General features: G+C 36.8%; 1 protein-coding gene and 1 pseudogene across 1 annotated transcript; one reads left to right on the top strand and one right to left on the bottom strand.

Moving 5' to 3' along the window:
- Positions 1 to 16950, bottom strand: part of LOC111779830 — a 23021-nt pseudogene extending 6071 nt beyond the window's left edge.
- Positions 16951 to 17774: 824 nt separating this feature from the next.
- LOC111780882 (12-oxophytodienoate reductase 1-like) lies at positions 17775 to 20529 on the top strand. Its single transcript, XM_023661243.1, has 5 exons — positions 17775 to 18205; positions 18321 to 18461; positions 18548 to 18678; positions 19428 to 19604; positions 19756 to 20529. Exons 1-5 carry the CDS (start codon positions 18114 to 18116, stop codon positions 20340 to 20342), a joined length of 1128 nt encoding a protein of 375 aa, XP_023517011.1. The 5' UTR covers positions 17775 to 18113; the 3' UTR covers positions 20343 to 20529.
- Positions 20530 to 20717: the final 188 nt, after the last annotated feature.

The following is a 20717-nucleotide window of genomic DNA, read 5'->3' on the forward strand; positions in this document are numbered from 1 at the left end:
GTTTTTTTTATGAAAAAAGAAAACCAAAAACTAATCACATAATACCATGATTGTCATTGGCATATACCATAATATAATAATGTCCACTTGAGCAAACATAGAAAATATTCTCCTAGCAACAATCAAGATCTCGAACCAACCTTGCTGTGGTGTCAAAAGATGTACTCAATAACTGGGTTCCATCACGAGAGAAAACAACACTCGTAACTCCCTGAGAATGAGCACGTTCAAGACGCCTCAAGCACTGACCAGTCCTTATACGCCATACCTATAACACAACAAATATATGGATCTAGAATGATTGAAGTAACAGAATATTGTCACAATGATAACCAACAACTTCCTAAGGTATCAAGGACAAATGAACAAAGATAATCGCATCTTATCAAAGACACAATCAAATAGTACAAATTAATGTGAGTCCCACTATGTCTAACTTGGATTACTGCATCCCTGCCTCATTGTATGAATAATATTCTACCTTTTTTTAGATTATTAAAAAGAAAAGAAAACTTGTATTCAATCAAAACAATAGTGGAGGGGGCAGGGATAAGGAAAGTCCAAGTAAGGGCTCCAACGTGAGGCTTTAAAATGGACCAAATCACAGCAGCATTGTGATTACTTCCAAGTCTGCTCTTATTTCAACTCTAAGGTACCGGCATAGGACTTCACTACTGTTAAAACATAGGATTTTAGCTTTTGCCTTTAACAGGCTCCACGGATCCTCAAATATTGGATACTATTCTTACCAGCTCATGACATTGTGGATTCAAGTCGTCAGTAAACAGAAATCTACTATAACCAAGTCTTCAGACAGAATAATAAGCTGAAGGCCTTAAAGGTAGCAAGGTCAAATTATCTTCAAAGTGTTTCCAGAAATAATCTTCGCATCTCTGGCAGTAATTCAAAATTAAGATTGATGACAAAGAACGTGATAGGACTCAAACAGCTAGAATGATATTCAAATATAAAAGAGAACTCTAAGTATCCAAGATACTTGAAACCCTTCTCTCTTGAGTATACACACTCTAGCCTAAATCAGTAAACAATTGTTGCCTTCATCCTTTCCCACTCTCTCTATATATAACAAACCCATAACAACTTCCCAAGCTAATTACTAATGTGCCGTTCATATCAGAACGATGCTTTCCTATCACATTTACTTATTGACAGTGAGTAATGCTTTGCCTCTGGTCGCTTCTCCTTCCCTTGTGGGAATAAAACAGATATCTTCATTTATGTGCTAGTCTACCGAGTGGTGAAGCATTGATAATCATCATAACTTGGTTGAACTCTTCCTCTTCAATTAGTTGATTATGATAGATCTCCTAATATTTTGATCATTCCTTTTCTGGCTTCTTCTTCCATATCAATTTCATCTATGTTAGAATGCTTCATCCCATGGTTCCAATCATTCATTAAACATTTATTCCTTCTCATTAGATGTGGATTTTTGAAAAATTCAAGTTCCTACTAGATTTTTTGGCTACTTAGAAATTCCAAAATGCCCAACTTGATCTCCCAATTTGGCCCTATCCTTGCTTTTCAGCTATATAAGTGCTAAGCTAAATCACTAACAACTGCTTTTTCTAAATGGATTTACCATGCTTTAATATCAAACAGGAACCAATTTGTATCTATATTGGAATGAAGGAAATATTACAAAAGACGGCGAAGAAATCTAAAAGTCTTCCACTATTCTCCCCAATTCTACGATACTTAGAAAACTACACTAGGTATTAGTTTCCTCCCCAATATGGAAACTAAAAATTATCTTCGTCAATCGACCTTCTGTACTAACCATGTCATGTAAATGCATCCATTTTACAATAGCAAGGAATTGGCTATTCCTTTTAGACATGAGTTTTTCCACATATTCACAAACTTGTAAAACTCAAAACCATAAACTAACAAAACTCCAATTTGAACAAACTTTGTGTTCAAGTTAAAATCACTGGCTATTTAATCTCTAATTTAAGTACAAGGAAAAATAAATTAAATTAGAAAGAAAATAGCCAGTTATTTTCTGTTTGTAAAATGGATAAATTTTATCCTCCCATAGAATAGGACCCAAGACTGAGTAGACAGAAAGTCGATGAAAAAAATTCTCTGGAAAATTAAGCCTGATACATAATGAAGTTATAAAGATAATCTTTAATCTAGCAGCACATTTAAATGACGTGACAAAGACAGATAATTGATGAGCAAAAGAAACAAACATAGAAGTGATTACAGTGACATCCTACTAAAGATGAACTCATAACTCACTTTGATTTTCCCATCTTGTGAACCAGAAGCGATCATCTCTGAGTCTCTGCTAAAATCAACACAAAGGACCGGATCATCATGCATCATGAACGTTTCCTGTAAACCCACTTGCATATTAAAATATGCACCAAAAAGAAACTTAGAAAGAAAAAAGAATATGTATGCAGGTAATGCTTTTCAGGATATCAAAACTAAGTGAACTTACATATGGAAAAGACATGACAATGCAACAGAGGACAAAAGAAAGCATACTTACATCAGCCTGGTACTGAAGATCCTTCTTGAGTTTCCCACTTATATAATCCCAGACCTGTATGCAAACATAAGTTAAAGAAACTTCGTGGACAATTCTCTGACCCCCATCCATCTCTATGGCTATACCTCAATAAATCCATCTACAGAGCAAGAAACAAGAAACTGCCCATCTGGTGAGAACCGAGCACATTCTGCATGACTTTTTGAACCGAACTGCATCAAAATTAATTTGAACCATGACTAAATTGGACAGGAGAGATACAAAGAACCGATCCTAATCAAGTAAAGAAAAAAGAAAACTACGAAAAGAATAAACATCTTGTCCTTCCTCTTGTTTGTTCCTACATATTCCAGATAAATTCTTACTTTATCTTTCATTGAGAAAAAATGGAAGTATACAAGAGGTCAGGACTCACAAATCACAAAAGAAAATAAAGAAGGGCCTACAAAAACATCAGCCCAATGGAGTCAGACAAGGACAAGTCTAGAGTTACAACCATACTAAAAAGAAAAGTGTCATGATGCAACCAAGAAGGACGGTGCATCATCTAACACAGTAAGAAGAGTGGACAAGTTAAGGTACAAGCAAGAAAAGAAGCAATAGTGTACTCAAGGGTGACAGAGACAAGCTTAGTAGGGGAAGGTGAGGCCTCAGGCCATATCCTCGAAAGTTAGAATTCCATAGTGAAATTCAACTAGCGGCTTGCAGTTAAGTTCAAATAGATGAAAGATGTAAGCTCGTCAAATTTGGAGTTAATCGGACACCAAACATATGCCCCACATTGGCATATGATCCCTCACCATTTTGATATGCATGGTGCAAAATCAATTATGCCAAAATGTACGGTAGAAGGAGGCATGGTTTTGGCTCTCCACCACCCCTAGACCTCAAGACCTAAGTGAGCCCCTTCATGGCACTGGAATGTGTCATGGCATGGATGAGTATCACAAGACGAGTGTCTTGGGCATCTTCTGTTGGGAATGAGTTTTCAAGGATAGTGTCGAGTGGCACGGGTGTGCTGACATTTCACTCCTACTCTTGGGTCAGAGGTTGTGGTATAATAGGATTGGACTTCAGCATGGTGTGCAACAATGACTCGGGATGGACAAGTTTATGCCTCAATAATGCTCGGATGGATGTATGTCTGGAGGGTCCAAAATATGAAGTTGACTAATAGGTTGGTTCATGGTAAGCGTACCCGAGTGAGCTACAAAAGTAGATACATCTAATGCTCGAGGTGGCATCATGAAGCATCAGTAGACCCAATAGTTCCAATTGGCATGGTATTGACTCAAGTTGTACCGATAAGTGCTCAAATCACCCAGCATGTCCGAATAAAGCAACTTGTTTTGACCCAATGACGGGTTTGAATCATCTTGAGAAATCTCAAATCGATGTAGAAGCATGAGGGTTGTATTATTGAGAAATAAGATGGTGAAATGAGATGCAATATTGCGTTTGAAAGACCTTGGGCTAGAGTAGAAGCAACATTGAGCCTTAGGAGTTGGTCTATGGGGCGTAGATAAATGGTTTCTATTCATATACTAGTGTTAAAAACGTTAAAATTTTTTTTTTAAGTTTAAAGATATTAATGTACTTCTGAAATTTCATGAGTATTTTTGAAACATGGTACTAACGGTTTCATCCACATAGTAATGGTAAGAGCATTTTTTGACGTTTTAAATAGTTTAGAGGTGTTTTTGAAGTTTTTAAAAAAATTAAGGGTATCAATAAAACTTTTGAAAGTTCGAAGTGTATTTTTGAAACACTTTTGAAAATCCAAGGGTATTTGAAACAAAGTACTCATGGATTCAATCCATAACTAAGCTACAGTGTTTTTGAACTTCTTTGAAAATGTAAGGGTAATTTTGAAACTTCGGAGAGTTAATAGGTATTTTGCTAGAGAAAGTACAAAGTTTACGAGCCCAAATCAAGCGAAAAATTCAACTCAAGAGCAATGAAAATGCTCATATACATAAAAGAGAACTGAAAGAACAACAGATGTCTTCTCTCTTTTTTACCTCCTTTAGTCATTTCCTTTTCCTCCATTCCTTTCCTATCCGTCTTCCTAATGCACGAAGAAATGTTCAAGAGAGCACTGAAGCACCAATTGAGAAAAAATGGAAGTATACAAGAGGTCAGGACTCACAAATCACAAAAGAAAATAAAGAAGGGCCTACAAAAACATCAGCCCAATGGAGTCAGACAAGGACAAGTCTAGAGTTACAACCATACTAAAAAGAAAAGTGTCATGATGCAACCAAGAAGGACGGTGCATCATCTAACACAGTAAGAAGAGTGGACAAGTTAAGGTACAAGCAAGAAAAGAAGCAATAGTGTACTCAAGGGTGACAGAGACAAGCTTAGTAGGGGAAGGTGAGGCCTCAGGCCATATCCTCGAAAGTTAGAATTCCATAGTGAAATTCAACTAGCGGCTTGCAGTTAAGTTCAAATAGATGAAAGATGTAAGCTCGTCAAATTTGGAGTTAATCGGACACCAAACATATGCCCCACATTGGCATATGATCCCTCACCATTTTGATATGCATGGTGCAAAATCAATTATGCCAAAATGTACGGTAGAAGGAGGCATGGTTTTGGCTCTCCACCACCCCTAGACCTCAAGACCTAAGTGAGCCCCTTCATGGCACTGGAATGTGTCATGGCATGGATGAGTATCACAAGACGAGTGTCTTGGGCATCTTCTGTTGGGAATGAGTTTTCAAGGATAGTGTCGAGTGGCACGGGTGTGCTGACATTTCACTCCTACTCTTGGGTCAGAGGTTGTGGTATAATAGGATTGGACTTCAGCATGGTGTGCAACAATGACTCGGGATGGACAAGTTTATGCCTCAATAATGCTCGGATGGATGTATGTCTGGAGGGTCCAAAATATGAAGTTGACTAATAGGTTGGTTCATGGTAAGCGTACCCGAGTGAGCTACAAAAGTAGATACATCTAATGCTCGAGGTGGCATCATGAAGCATCAGTAGACCCAATAGTTCCAATTGGCATGGTATTGACTCAAGTTGTACCGATAAGTGCTCAAATCACCCAGCATGTCCGAATAAAGCAACTTGTTTTGACCCAATGACGGGTTTGAATCATCTTGAGAAATCTCAAATCGATGTAGAAGCATGAGGGTCGTATTATTGAGAAATAAGATGGTGAAATGAGATGCAATATTGCGTTTGAAAGACCTTGGGCTAGAGTAGAAGCAACATTGAGCCTTAGGAGTTGGTCTATGGGGCGTAGATAAATGGTTTCTATTCATATACTAGTGTTAAAAACGTTAAAATTTTTTTTTTAAGTTTAAAGATATTAATGTACTTCTGAAATTTCATGAGTATTTTTGAAACATGGTACTAACGGTTTCATCCACATAGTAATGGTAAGAGCATTTTTTGACGTTTTAAATAGTTTAGAGGTGTTTTTGAAGTTTTTAAAAAAATTAAGGGTATCAATAAAACTTTTGAAAGTTCGAAGTGTATTTTTGAAACACTTTTGAAAATCCAAGGGTATTTGAAACAAAGTACTCATGGATTCAATCCATAACTAAGCTACAGTGTTTTTGAACTTCTTTGAAAATGTAAGGGTAATTTTGAAACTTCGGAGAGTTAATAGGTATTTTGCTAGAGAAAGTACAAAGTTTACGAGCCCAAATCAAGCGAAAAATTCAACTCAAGAGCAATGAAAATGCTCATATACATAAAAGAGAACTGAAAGAACAACAGATGTCTTCTCTCTTTTTTACCTCCTTTAGTCATTTCCTTTTCCTCCATTCCTTTCCTATCCGTCTTCCTAATGCACGAAGAAATGTTCAAGAGAGCACTGAAGCACCAGGAACTTGGTTTTGTGTGGGCTCAAGGGCGTTAAAAGAAGTTGTGAATAAGTGTTTGGAAGTTACGGTCTGGGTGGTATTTAAGTTAAGGAGTTATTTGGCAGTTTTATTCCGTTTTCTTATGTGGGTCCCTAGAATGTTTGGGTTATATGGGACTCTCTTTGAATGCTCATGATAGATAAACTCAGGTTTCTATCCAATTGCGCATCAATGACTTTCCTATGTCTCTTCCTGAAAAGACGTGGCCGAGAGAGTGTACCACAGGGAAACTTCTCGTCTTAAAAATAATAATAGTAGTGGTGGTATTAATAAAAAATCATGCAACATGGAACATCCAAACAAGTATCTGATTAACTCTTCTCACCTTTATTGTGTGAGAAAGAGTAGTTGGATAAACATCCTCCACATCTTGTTTCATAGCAGCAGTTCCACGAAATAAGTCAAACTGTGTTCCTGGAGGAAGTAAACCTGAAAGTAGAATAAATCACTAATCATAGAGATACTTCATCACCGTACATATGAAAACATGTATAAAAACCAATTTAACAGTTATCCTCTAATGTATTAGTCACATTAATGGGGAAAAAAAACATTTAATAGTTTATGATTTCCACAATATGTATTCCAATATTTGTGATAAAACATTGATGTTAACATTTACACTAGATGTCCATTCGAGGATATATAATAGGATATCTCCAAATATTCTTCTATCATAGTCTTCAATTATTGGGTAAGCTGAGGTTTCAATTATACAACACCAAATAGCGTGACTTTCCCCATCCTCCCATGGAACCTAGTATAAAAGTATCTCCCACAATGTTCTCACAATCTTTTCCATTTTTTGGGTAAGCTAAGGCTGCAATTACATAACGCCAAAATAGCCAGATTTTTTGCCATCTTTTCATGGAACCTTTTTTAAGGAAAAACTGAGCTTTCATGGAACCTAGCAAAATGATTTTTAACGTATAAGGTATAACAGAACTTCAAATTACCTTGATGCTGTTGCCATTTTAGAGCCTGGCCAATTAGAGCCATCAATCGAGAAGGTGCAACCACAGTAACTTCAGCTGCGAGGGCTGTAAAATACAAATAGGAACATAACCAACACGAAATCAGCAACAGGAACACAAGTTCATGTGTAAGAACAACCAAAAACAACATAAGAACTTAACAAACATACAACAATTTAAAATAGATAACATATCCAAATTTTAACCATTTTTCCTGATACAAAATATGAAACCCTGTTCCTTAGATCAGTCTCATGTTTTAAAAATGAAACTTTGATTGAGCCCTTGATGAAAAACCTATACTAGAGAAGAAGATAAAAGGTTACAAGAACAGCTAACATCTTTAAAATCTAATAAAAGACTGAGTGGCACAGTTTACTAGAAAATACTAAAGACTCAACGGGGAAAATCCCAAATAGTCTTACCAAGAAGCCCCACAACGGTTACATGTTTAATACCACCAGACGTAACCATTCTTCTATTTTTTAAAGTGATTCAATGAAATCCCAGTTTTGTGAGTTATTTCCCATTTAACTTCTTAATTTTGCAAAAATAAACGGTTCTTTCTGTATATATATTACACAAACAAGGGCCATTAAGATTTGATTGAGTAAAACTATTATTATCCATGTGTAATCAAATTTTACTTTACCAAATAACTAAGTGAAACTATTGAATTCTCGAGCATGATAAGAAATTAAGGACATACAGAAGATGAGGAAATGAAACATAGATGAGTTGAAAACCTTGGGCAATTTGCGCTCGGCGTTTCTCTTTTGTTGAATCTTGATAAGCCTGTCATAATAACTTATTAAACATCTTAGGAATAAAATATACCATCTCATTTATATGAAAAATATATACATATATACATGAGTGTAGACTTAGAGCATAGCTTCTAACTAGCTAGCACCCTTTAGTAAATAGGAAAAGATATTCAGGATTAACACTCAATAATGCATTTAACGCATTTGAGTGGACCCATGCAGAACAAATTTGCATGAGTTAAATTAGCTTGGACACACTATTCCAGGTCCAGATGGTTTGACGCCAATTTCAAACATTTTGCTGGAAAGAAGTAGGAGTATTTTTAGAAATGTGGAGAGCATTTGGGAGAAAGGAGTAGGTTTAGTTCTTGGCTAGGTTCAGTGCCTCCACAACCACAGGGTGATATTGAGAAGCAGCTGCTTGAGATCTTTCAGTTGGATCAACAAGCACCATTGCTTTATGAACCTTTTACAATTATCAGTTTATCTGCAGTTGGTGGTGTAACACCTGGAATTTTAAGAAAATAAATAAAAGACATTTTTTCAAATAAATAAAACTGAATGGCACACACGCAAGTTAGAGAAAATGATCGTACAGTCAACGGTTAGTTTCTCAACCTTCTCTTTAACAAATTTGAAACTAGTCATTTTCACCGATCTTATTCTTTTGACTTGATTTAGAGCATATTGAGGAATTTTGAGAAATTTGAATATCCTTGAAGACCCAAAACAAGCTCGGAAGTCTACATTCAAGCACGTAACCATATGGAGCAAGTTTCTAAGAAATACTAGTAGGAGTCGATTTGGATTGAGGGCAATGATCTAGTATTATACTCCGGAGTCTAGTTCAATCTAGTTTCTTGAGAATTGTGCTTAGATGATGTGAATAGTTTACCACTCAATTATATTTACCGTCCAATAGCTTCTCCATGCATGATCTTGTGAACTCAGATAGATAATTAGACTTATATGCTTCCTAGTATGCGGAGGTTGGATTATTATCACTTAATAAGCATGATGAGCATGTTGTATGTCTTTATTCATTATGCATTGATTTAGGGTTTGGATAGCCCATTATTGCGCAGTTATAAGTTGAACTAATTGCTATGTGCCATAGAATTTTAATTAGGTTTCCATAGACTATGAGTTATTGTTTCACGTATTTTGGTCATAGCACCTAGTCATGAATTCCATAGCCTCCTTGGGTCGACCAGGTACCTTGTAGGGACGGATAGGGCACAACCCCTATTCGTGAACTAACCAACAGAGGTTAGGGTCTACTTGTTACACATGGCTTAGTTGTCACCCATAGAGGATATTAGTAGTCCTAGAGAGTATACTATTGCAGTTCATATCGATGGTGCCTAGTGGGGAGAGCCATGACCTTTTTACTGATCTAGCCTATGTGGCGTAGTGACAGGTAGTTTACTATTCTAGCCTGAAAAGGCAAAGTAACAAGTAGTTATTGTTCCTAAGACAGGTAGTTACTATTTCTAAGATAGGTGGTTTTATTGTTCTAACCTAATGAGGGTACATGAGCAGGTAGTTTATTGTCCCAGCCTGGAAAGTGCATAGCGATAGGTAGTTTTACTGTTTTAACCCGATGAGGGTACATGAGCAGGTAGTTACTGTTCTATCCTAGAATAGGCATAGTGACAGGTAGTTTATTGATCTTAGGACCAGGTAGATGTTGCCCAACACCATTAGGGAGAATCCACTTATTAGAGTTCAATAGGTAGATATGTATGGAGTACCATCACCGTTTAGAGCAAAAAGGGCTCCTTTATATCGACGAGTATTACCTTAGGGCCCTCCCATGGGCCACAATGACTCAAGGCGCTCCTCGCGCAAGACTGATGAAGGACCTAGACATATGTGAAACCTAGAACCAAAAGAAAATAGAATACTCCTAGTTGTGAACCTGAGAGGGATTGAGTCCCCCTTAAAGGAGGTAGCTGAGGATAGTTGTACAGTGACCTACCAAGTTTGGTATTGCTGTTTAGCTTCAGTTTGGGTGATTGTTAAAAAAACCAGTTATGAGCACATAGCTTAAGTTTCCGTATATAGGATTAAGTCCGACAAGAGCCTACAAGAAAGTTGCTTACGGAGTGTTTTATACTCATCCCATGTTATTCTATTTTTTCAGATGGAGTGTAGACCACCGTTGATGACGGAGCGTGCGGAGCCGTGCAGCAACAAGAGGTGCCCTTTAGATCGAGTTGTCTTCTTCTTGTCATTTTATTATTATTTTAAATGCTATTTCTCAAAACTTATGTATTTTTAGTAAACCGTTTTGATTTGACTCCATGGATATTACCTTTGGACTATTTTTATGTCTTTTGAATGCATATTTAATATTAAAATCCTTGTGTCTCCCGTTTTACAAAAGAAACTTTTGCCGCCCTTTTTACCCTTGAGTATACGTGGCGACCTGTGATTCGAGGTATCGAAAGTCGGGTCGTTACAAGTGGTCTTTTGGCTAAAAACTATGGATATAGGCATATTGCCTTTGCCAACCAAATCCTCCAAGAAGACTCAATCCTTGAGGAAGCATCACAAAGGACTCCCAGAATAAATCGGGCTTACATCTTCTATCAATTATGATAAACCATCCTCTTCTATCACAACTGGTGGGTCAAATCTTATTTGATTATTATTTCATGGAATGTAAAAGGTTTGGGATCAAGGGAGAAAAAGAGCTCTTATTAAAAAGCTCTGTATCATCAAACAAAATCCCTCCATTGTCTTTCTCCAAGAAACTAAATTGGCCATGGTAGATAAACTTCTCTTATGGCTGGGGAAAAATCTAATTTAAGCAGAAATTGAAGAATGTGCTTCGCTTATGCACCATACTTCCCACATTCAGTTCACAAGACCTACCAACATTATTTTTTTGAAGCTGGGAATGAATGGCAACTTCTCTGCATGATCTCTCAACAAAGATAATAAATAAATAACCATCCCATCTTTATTTTATTCATCTGGACAGGTCACTAACCAAAGAAGAAGGTGAAATTCCTCCTTTGAGAGCTTAGCCACAAAGCTATAAACACATGCAATAAACTCCAACATGGGATGTCGGGAATGAAAATTTCTCCTCATTGGTGTCATTTGCAAGAATCATTCGACATCGCAAAGCCATTCTTTTGTAACTTATAAATGTGCAACAAGATTTTGGGGAATTCTCTTTTTCTACTTTGATTGGTCAACAGCACTCCAATTGACCCACCACTCCTCCCCTATGTTTTTTTGGGACATCCCTTCGAGGAAAAGAAACTTATCTAGAAGCATTTTGAGAGGGCTTTTATTTGGCTTACTTGGCATGAAAGGAACCAAAAAAATATTAAAAGATAAGGAGCTCCATTTTGATAGGATTTTTCATGCTATAATCTTTTTGGTTGTTACTAGGTGTAAATACTCTCCTCTTTTCCATTACTAATTGGAGAGTCTTTTTGTAACTCCTGTGGAACGTGGTTGCCTCCATCTTTTGAAATTCATACAACAATCAATTTGTTTCTTGTAAAAAAAATGAATGAATAATAACCTGCATTTCAAAAGGTAGGTTCAGTTAAATGCCAATTCTTACCTCGTTCGGGTCAAAGTATGTCCGGACTAAGAGATGCTCNATGAATGAATAATAACCTGCATTTCAAAAGGTAGGTTCAGTTAAATGCCAATTTTACCTCGTTCGGGTCAAAGTATGTCCGGACTAAGAGATGCTCAAGTCGCAAGTATCTTTCAGGTTGCTCCTGCTTCATTACACCCATCACTTGTGTCTGCCTAAGAATAGCACGAGCAGTATCCAACTCACGAAGCTCAATCATCTCTAATACAATCTGGAAAAAGAAATACAAGAAGGCAGTAACAAGTCATGAAGTGGATCAAGATTCTCATACCTCAAGAATTTCTCAAGCGAAGTGCAATCAGACATTAAAAATACAGAATAAACTGTTCCAACCAAAGTTCATAGGGTTTATGACTCTTCCCGGCAATCTTGTGTATTAGAAGGTTGTGAACCAGAGGAAGGAAGGAAGGCCATTTACTATGATCTCAAAATATAGAATTTGAGATTTCATTCTTTCTTAACTTGTTTACTTACTAGGTGGCACTCTTTCCTCCGACACCTATTTCTCTTAATTTAATTTTAAACATTTTTTCCATTAATGATTTTCATGTCTCAAATCAAGGAGGAAGAAACTATAAGATGGACAGCATACAAGGAAAATAAACTTCCATTGTGAAAATGTATTCTGGGGGGGATGTTTTCTACAATATTCCTGGCGTGTTGAGGCGATGAAGATAAGCTGTCCAAACAAAGATTTTATTTTTTTGGATATTTCCCTTTCTAGATTTCCAAGGAAAGGTTTTCTTAGTAGAACTTCTACAGCCTTCATTTGATAATGGAATAGATAATGTACCAGAAAAAAAAAAAAAAAAAAAAAAAAAAAAAAAAAAAAAAAAAAAAAAAAAAAAAAAAAAAAAANATCCAAAAATTAAAGGGCCTAAAAAAGGAAGTTAAATCGTGGACCATCTCCCTTTTGGGCACCAAAAGAATATGAAAATAAGGCTTCATAGCAAGCTTATGATTATTGATTCTAAGGAGGAAATCGATCAATTATCAGACCAGGATTCACAGAGAGGCTAGAGATAAAAAAGAAAAAAAAAAGGAATTGAGTTCTGTTTCAACCAATGAAGAAGCTATGTGGCGTCAGGAATGTAAAGCTAAGTGGTTGATGCAGGGTGACGGCAATACAACTTTTTTTCATCGTATCGTAGCTTTTAATAGAAGAAGGAATACTATTGCGAAAACTATTACAGCCGAAGATAACAGTCTTGTAATTGACAAAAAGTTAAGGGGGAATTCATCAGTTTTATAGGATGCGTTTCACTATTAAAAAAAAAAAAAAACGAAAACTAATAGAAGGCCTTTGCCTGATATTAGGGATTGAAGCCCTGTTACAACTGAATAGAGGGGCATTTTGGAGACTCCCTTCACTGAAGTNCGAAAACTAATAGAAGGCCTTTGCCTGATATTAGGGATTGAAGCCCTGTTCAACTGAATAGAGGGGCATTTTGGAGACTCCCTTCACTGAAGTCATGATCTAACCAGATAGCTTGATTCCACTAATAATGTGGCCAATACAGAATTATATGATCAAGTATGGAGTGGACCCTCTCCTCAAGAAGTCAAGTTCTTTAAATGGAGCACATTCATGTGTGTATTAACACTTCTGAAATATTCCCGCACAAAATCTCCACGGATTGCACTATTGTCTCCTAGCTGCAGCCATATGTNTCTCCACGGATTGCACTTTTGTCTCCTAGCTGCAGCCATATGTGTTTAAGGAACCATGAGTNATCTCCACGGATTGCACTATTGTCTCCTAGCTGCAGCCATATGTGTTTAAGGAACCATGAGTCACAAGTTCATCACTTCAGCAATTGTATCTTTGCATCATCCTTCAGGACTTTTCTTCAGCAAGCTTTCGGGTGACATATTACTAGGCCCGATGACTTGTTCTCTCTTCTACAATTAACCCTACTTGGTCACCACCCCTTCAAGAAGCTAAAGAAGATTTTGTGGTGCAACTTCCTCTACGCATTTTTTTGGAATGTTTAGCTAGGAAGGAATGGAATGNCTAGGCCCGATGACTTGTTCTCTCTTCTACAATTAACCCTACGCATTTTTTTGGAATGTTTAGCTAGGAAGGAATGGAATGCTCATATCTTCTCAGGTAAGCAAAAAAACATACACACTTTTATTGAGTTTACTTCTTATCTTGCTTTAACTTGGAGTCATCTTTCACCTTCTTTTTGTAATTATAGTTTATCAACCCTTCTATCTCAATAGAGACGTTTTTGCAATTATCTTAGATAGAACTGTCTTTTCTATCTATTTCATACATCAAGGAAATGGTTTTTGTTTTTATGGAGAGAAAGAGAAAGAGAGAGGAGAGAAAGAGAAAGAGAGAGGAGAGAAATGAAAGAATACGCGGCATACAAAAAAAAAAAAAAAAAAAAAAAAAAAAAAAAAAAAAAAAAAAAAAAAAAAAAAAAAANGTAACTGACACTCACAAAGAAACATTCATTCACATGTCCACCTCCCAAACCTCCTCCCTAACTTCTTGATCTCACTAAGAATCTTATTGTTCCTCTTAAGTCAAATCCCCGTAATCCTATTGTTTTGTCGCACTCCTGATAAAGAGGCATTAGAAGTGATGAGTCTTCTTTCTATTCTTCGGGATAAGCATGCGACTCGTAGGAGAAGGGACTTTAGGTTTTGATCCCTTAGACACTTCAAGGGGCTTTTAGTGTAGTCTTTTTTTTCATGTGTTGGTTGTCCCTTCCTCGTCCCACTTGGGCTTTACGTTCTCCTCACTCTAGAAGGTTAAAATCCCTAGGAAGGTAGAAATTTTTGTTTGGCAAGTTTTACATGGGAGAGTCAACACTTTAGACTGTGTTCAAAGACATTCTTCTTTCGTGTTGTTCCCATAGTGGTACGCCTTTGTAGGAGTCAAGCACAGACACTTGTGGGGTTGTCAATTTGTTCAGTCTCTTTGAGCAGGATGGCTGAATTCATTCGGGGTATGTTTAGCTTGGAATAGGGATTGCTATGTTGCGGTTGAGGAGGTGCTACTAAGCTCGCCCTTTTGAGAGGAGCAAACTCNGATTGCTATGTTGCGGTGGAGGAGGTGCTACTAAGCTCGCCCTTTTGAGAGGAGCAAACTCTTGGGGTATAGTAGCTTCTTTATCATTCAATGGGCTAGTTATCCAGAGCATAACAATAGCATTTCAAGGAGGTGGGGAGGTCAATGGTGAGGTTTGGGAGGTGGCAAGGTTTAATGTCTTCGTGGACTCAATCACTAAGCCTTTTTGTAATTGTAACGTCGGTTTGATTTTGTCGGACTAGAGCCCTTGTTTTTCTTTCATTTTTCTCAATGAAAACTTGGTTTCCCACACACACACACACAAAAGAGAAAGAAAAAACGAACTCATCCAATGACACCAAAGGTAGTTTGCAAACTAGCCATCCCACTGCAAATGACTAAGATCCTCCTCATGCCTCTCCCAGAGAATGCCCTATTCCGGGAACAAAACAAAGAAATAGTGACTTTGAGCACAATCCAAGATATTAACACTTGCCATGTAAGACCTCCTACACAAAAACCTCTCTTAACCTTCCAGGAAAAGATTGAAGACTCAGGAGCAATAGTCANCTGCCATGTAAGACCTCCTACACAAAAACCTCTTTTAACCTTCCAGGAAAAGATTGAAGACTCAGGAGCAATAGTCAAAGGGCATTGTATAGACAAAATATGAAAAGAAGAATGACAAGAGAAACCCCTAGACGAATCCAGAGTCCAAGTCCTAAGATCCCTTCTTCTTAGGACCACGTATTAGTCACAAAGAATATAAAGAAGACTTGACATGACATATCAATCCCCTTTCTATTAAATAGATGAAAACAAAAATCTAGAGATATTGAAAAAGAATGGTATGGGGAAAGCAACACTGAGGCCCCTGTATGCAACCTTTTGTTCAAAACAAGGAATAACACAAAAATAAAACACACAAAGGCTTATCTTACTCCAATNTAATGGTATGGGGAAAAGCAACACTGAGGCCCCTGTATGCAACCTTTTGTTCAAAACAAAGAATAACACAAAAATAAAACACACAAAGGCTTATCTTACTCCAATGGCCCTCCCAAACATTAACTTTTGAGCCTTTCCCAGCACACGAAGAGAAAAAAAGGTAAAACCAATAGAGATAGCTTTCCAGAGGTTTTTACTGAGACCCCTCAACTCCCCACTCGAAGCACAATCAAAAGGGTGAAGGTCATATCTACTCACATAGACTTATTCATGTCTACAAGAGAACTCATTGAATAGTCTAGAAGATGATTTTATCCCAAACTCAAACAAGCTTACAATTCTAAATACTGCTATAGAGCCCCTTTGCTACAAATTTTGAGTTCCAAACGTTCTCTAGAATTCCATGCTCACCTATAATGTTGCTACTAAGCCATTTGCCAATTCTTCCATCTACATTCTCAAGTCACTACATTCTCAAAGATAATTAAATCTATTTATCCAGGAAAATCTCTCTCAACGCATTTGTCGTGAAAATTTTTCTTCCAGCAGCCAAATGCAACATTTTGTCATAAGTCTAAATATTAGATTGATTTTAAAATATATATATATATATATATATATATATATATTGATGCAAGATTTGAATAACTATACAGTTTGTTTAACTCTACCTGTTCATATAAGTCCTCCAGCTTATTTCTCGGAAGCTTAAGTTGAGACACTTGAGGCAGTATAGCATCCCACCGTCCAGAGTTGATATCAGCAACAAAAGTTTCAATGCTGTCTACGGTATTCAAAGAAACCTGACACTCATTCTGTAACGTCTGGAATGTTTGGTGCAGTGAATTTTCTTTACAAAACTGGAGCACGATCTTGATGACACTGAAAGGGGAAGCATATCATAAATATTTTTCTTTAATCCCACTCCTACGATCAAAATTTATAGATAGCCAAGGAGAAAGGGATCGAACTAAGAAACAGCCAAGAGAGCAAGATAAGAGAAAACGTACTCTCTAGCTTCGATTTCGAGTGTAGACATGCCGGGCAGGATGGAGTGTAAGGGAGGGAGGAGGGAAACAGACTAGGGCTTCGTATTTTTGCCGGGAATAATTTGTCGAATAACGGCTTCAAAACCAGAACTGAGATTCAGAACTTGTCCTCATGCGTGCATTCGGGTTCGCCCAATAATCCAACAGTTTCAAGGATGGGTTTTGATTTTTATAATTCTCTTCCAACTTTCTTTTTTATCTATAAACTTCAAAATGGTTTTAAAACAACTCTTTTATCAATTTTTGGGTTACGATAACTGCATAAATTAACCTAACAATATGTTATACAATGTCCTTCAATCTTAAAAATAGAATTTTAAATTAATTTATTAATTGTGTTGGAATTATTATCAGCTAAATTAACAATAAGGGCGTCATTTTATTTAACGAAATATATTCAACTTAATTACGAAGAAAGAGGAATATATGGTGTGGCCATCATCATTGTTAAGATCGTTTTTAAGAATGAATGATGATAAGTCATGAACGACCAAACGAGTTGCAGTAACAGTATATTAAACGCAAATATTATATGATTGGATCTAATATATCAAATAAATATCGAAAAAATTTCGCCTAACATTATTTTTAGTTATTAAAATGTTGAAGGTAGAACTGACTTATTAGCATAAAAGATCAATTACTTAATTTAACTTAATTAATTGATGTTTAATTTTAAAATAGTTTTACATTTATTATGAGTATTAATTGTGCTAGTTGATAAATTTCAACACTAGAATCTAAACATATACAATTAATTAATTAGGGTTGAAGGCATAAATAATTAAACAAAAAATTAAATCACCGGTTGTGAATCGTGTGCGTATAAGATATGTACACTCATTTGTTTTCATTATTTTTAAACATTTAAGATGTTATTTTTATTTGGCCTCGTTCATCGTAACTTTTCAAAAGTAGTCAGTTGTCTGTGAACAGATGCGTACGTCTGTTTTCATTTTATATTTTAATGTCACCCGAATGAATGAATGAACCAATGATGTAAGGAAAATCAAATCAACTCTGGACGGCGATTTCGAGGCGGCCGAACCTGGTTCACTCACATCACAGCAATTTCACAATCCACGCATTCCCACACGTCACCGGTTATCCAAACCTACTTTTTTTTTTCAATAATTCACGGCCGTCTTTACTCCTTTGCTTACTGCTCTGCTCCGAGCCTGCGTCGGGGATAAAATTTAGCTGTCTTGTTTCATTATTGTGTGAAACTTATAAATACCCTTTGCCGGTCTGATTGCTCTCTCCCCATCTGCCATCTGAATAAGCTTGTGCAACACACCGAGAAAGGAGCAACGTCAAAGCAAAATGGGTGATAACAACAATGAGGCGTCTGCGCAAGCTCCCTCCATTCCTCTCCTCACTCCGTACAAGATGGGGAAGTTTAATCTTTCTCACAGGTACATGTTGTCTTACAAGTATCATCTAATTGCAAAATCAATAACAACAGCTTGTGTTGCTTGGAATTGGATAACCCTGTTTCCTCATATCTTCCTCACAATAATTGTTCTTCAGAATTGTGTTGGCCCCATTGACAAGGCAGAGATCTTACAACAATGTTCCTCAGCAGCATGCCATCTTATATTACTCTCAGAGAACCACGAAAGGGGGTTTCTTAATAGCTGAGGCCACTGGAGTTTCTGACACTGCCCAAGGGTAATAGCCTTCCTTTTCTTTCCCCTTATTCTCATAAAAAACCTCTTGCTTCCCAACTAATCCGTTTCTGTGTTCTAACGTGTAAGATATCCTGATACACCTGGGATATGGACGAAAGAGCAAGTTGAAGCATGGAAACCAATTGTGGATGCTGTCCATCGCAAAGGCGGTACATTCTTTTGCCAGATATGGCATGTTGGGAGGGTTTCAAATTCAGGTGCGTTTTCTTTACCGCAAATAGGAATAACAAGAAGAAAGGTTGGTAAATTATAAGAACATATCAATTGGAACAACACAATCAAGTGGATAACTGTAGATTGAATTTTGCACTGGATAAAGNTACCGCAAATAGGAATAACAAGAAGAAAGGTTGGTAAATTATAAGACCATATCAATTGGAACAACAGAATCAAGTGGATAACTGTAGATTGAATTTTGCACTGGATAAAGCATACAGTATCTATGAGGTTTCTGATCAGTTCCCATTTTTTTTTTCATGATTCTGCACCCATTATAAAACCTTTCCATCCTCACTTTTACGAGCATTTAAGTTTTGAAAAAAAAAAAAAAAAACAGCTGAANAGTGGATAACTGTAGATTGAATTTTGCACTGGATAAAGCATACAGTATCTATGAGGTTTCTGATCAGTTCCCATTTTTTTTTTCATGATTCTGCACCCATTATAAAACCTTTCCATCCTCACTTTTACGAGCATTTAAGTTTAAAAAAAAAAAAAAAAAATACAGCTGAAGCAATCAACTTCGTTCTGAACTATGTAAAGAACAAATTTGCAGTGTCAAATCTGGAGGAGGGTGTTACCGTACATGATTTAGTAGTAGAGAATTTATGAGATTGCAATGAATCATAGGAATGAAATCCTTAGTTTTAAAGTTACAAATCTCTGAGTTAACATTTATTTTAAAAATACGCCTCCACTGTGGCTATATATTTTCTGATGCATGTAGGTTTTCAACCAAATGGACAAGCCCCAATCTCATCATCGGACAGGCCACTACTCCCGCAAGTTCGGGCTGATGGAATTGATGTTGCACAGTTCACTCCTCCAAGACGTCTAAGGACAGATGAAATCCCTCAAATTGTCAATGATTTTAGGGTTGCAGCCAGGAATGCCATTGAAGCTGGTCAGTCCTATTTTCAGAAAACTAACGGAACTCCTGCCATGATTACTGATTAAGACTCAAAAATCAGTAGCTTGTTTAGGCTAGAAACAATGGAGGATGAAATGAATTTATTATTCAATATGTTTTTTGCTATGGTTGAATGATTATACAGGTTTTGATGGAGTTGAAATCCATGGAGCTCATGGTTATCTTATCGATCAGTTCATGAAAGACAGTGTGAACGACCGTACGGACCAATATGGTGGCTCTCTGGAAAACCGTTGCAGATTTGGTCTAGAAGTAGTTGAAGCTGTGGTAAACGAGATAGGCGGAGACAGAGTTGGGATAAGACTATCGCCTTTTGCAGATTACATGGAGGCGGGAGATTCAAATCCAAAAGCTCTGGGAGTGTACATGGCGGAGAGTTTGAACAAATATGGAATTTTGTACTGTCACATGGTGGAGCCACGGATGAAAAATGTTCTGGAGAAAGTTGAATGTCCACACAGCCTGTTACCAATGAGAAAGGCATTCCGGGGTACATTCATAGCTGCTGGAGGGTTTGATAAGGAAGATGGAAATAGAGCCATTGCTGAAAATGGAGCAGATCTTATTGCTTATGGCCGTTGGTTTTTAGCAAATCCAGACCTGCCAAGGAGATTCCAGATAGATGCTCCTCTCAACAACTACAAAAGAGACACCTTTTACGCATCCGATCCGGTGGTTGGTTACACAGACTATCCCTTTCTTGAAGACTAGCAATTCTTCAGACTGTACGCAGTAAAAAAATTAGTTGGGGCAGAACCAAACTTTTACTGCTGGCTCACAAAAGTAGTTTCATTTCAATAATGATGAAGATCTTCAATATTCTTGTAATCTCAAATAATTGTACTTCTCAAGTTAAGAGTAAAATATCACCCTCACCCCTTTATAAATCTTTCAAAAATAAAACTATTATTTGAGTAGAAATCTTTTCAAGTATTAAAAAAAATGGACATGACAATTATATTTTTCTATTAAAATAATTTTGAAATACTTAAAAAGGTAATATTATATTATAGCTCTTTCATATTTAACCTTAACATTACAATGAGGCGGTAAGGTTTGCACTATTTTTTTTGGTAACAAAATAGT

The sequence above is a fragment of the Cucurbita pepo genome, chromosome LG01, assembly GCF_002806865.2.
Source record: "Cucurbita pepo subsp. pepo cultivar mu-cu-16 chromosome LG01, ASM280686v2, whole genome shotgun sequence".
Lineage (NCBI taxonomy): Eukaryota > Viridiplantae > Streptophyta > Magnoliopsida > Cucurbitales > Cucurbitaceae > Cucurbita > Cucurbita pepo.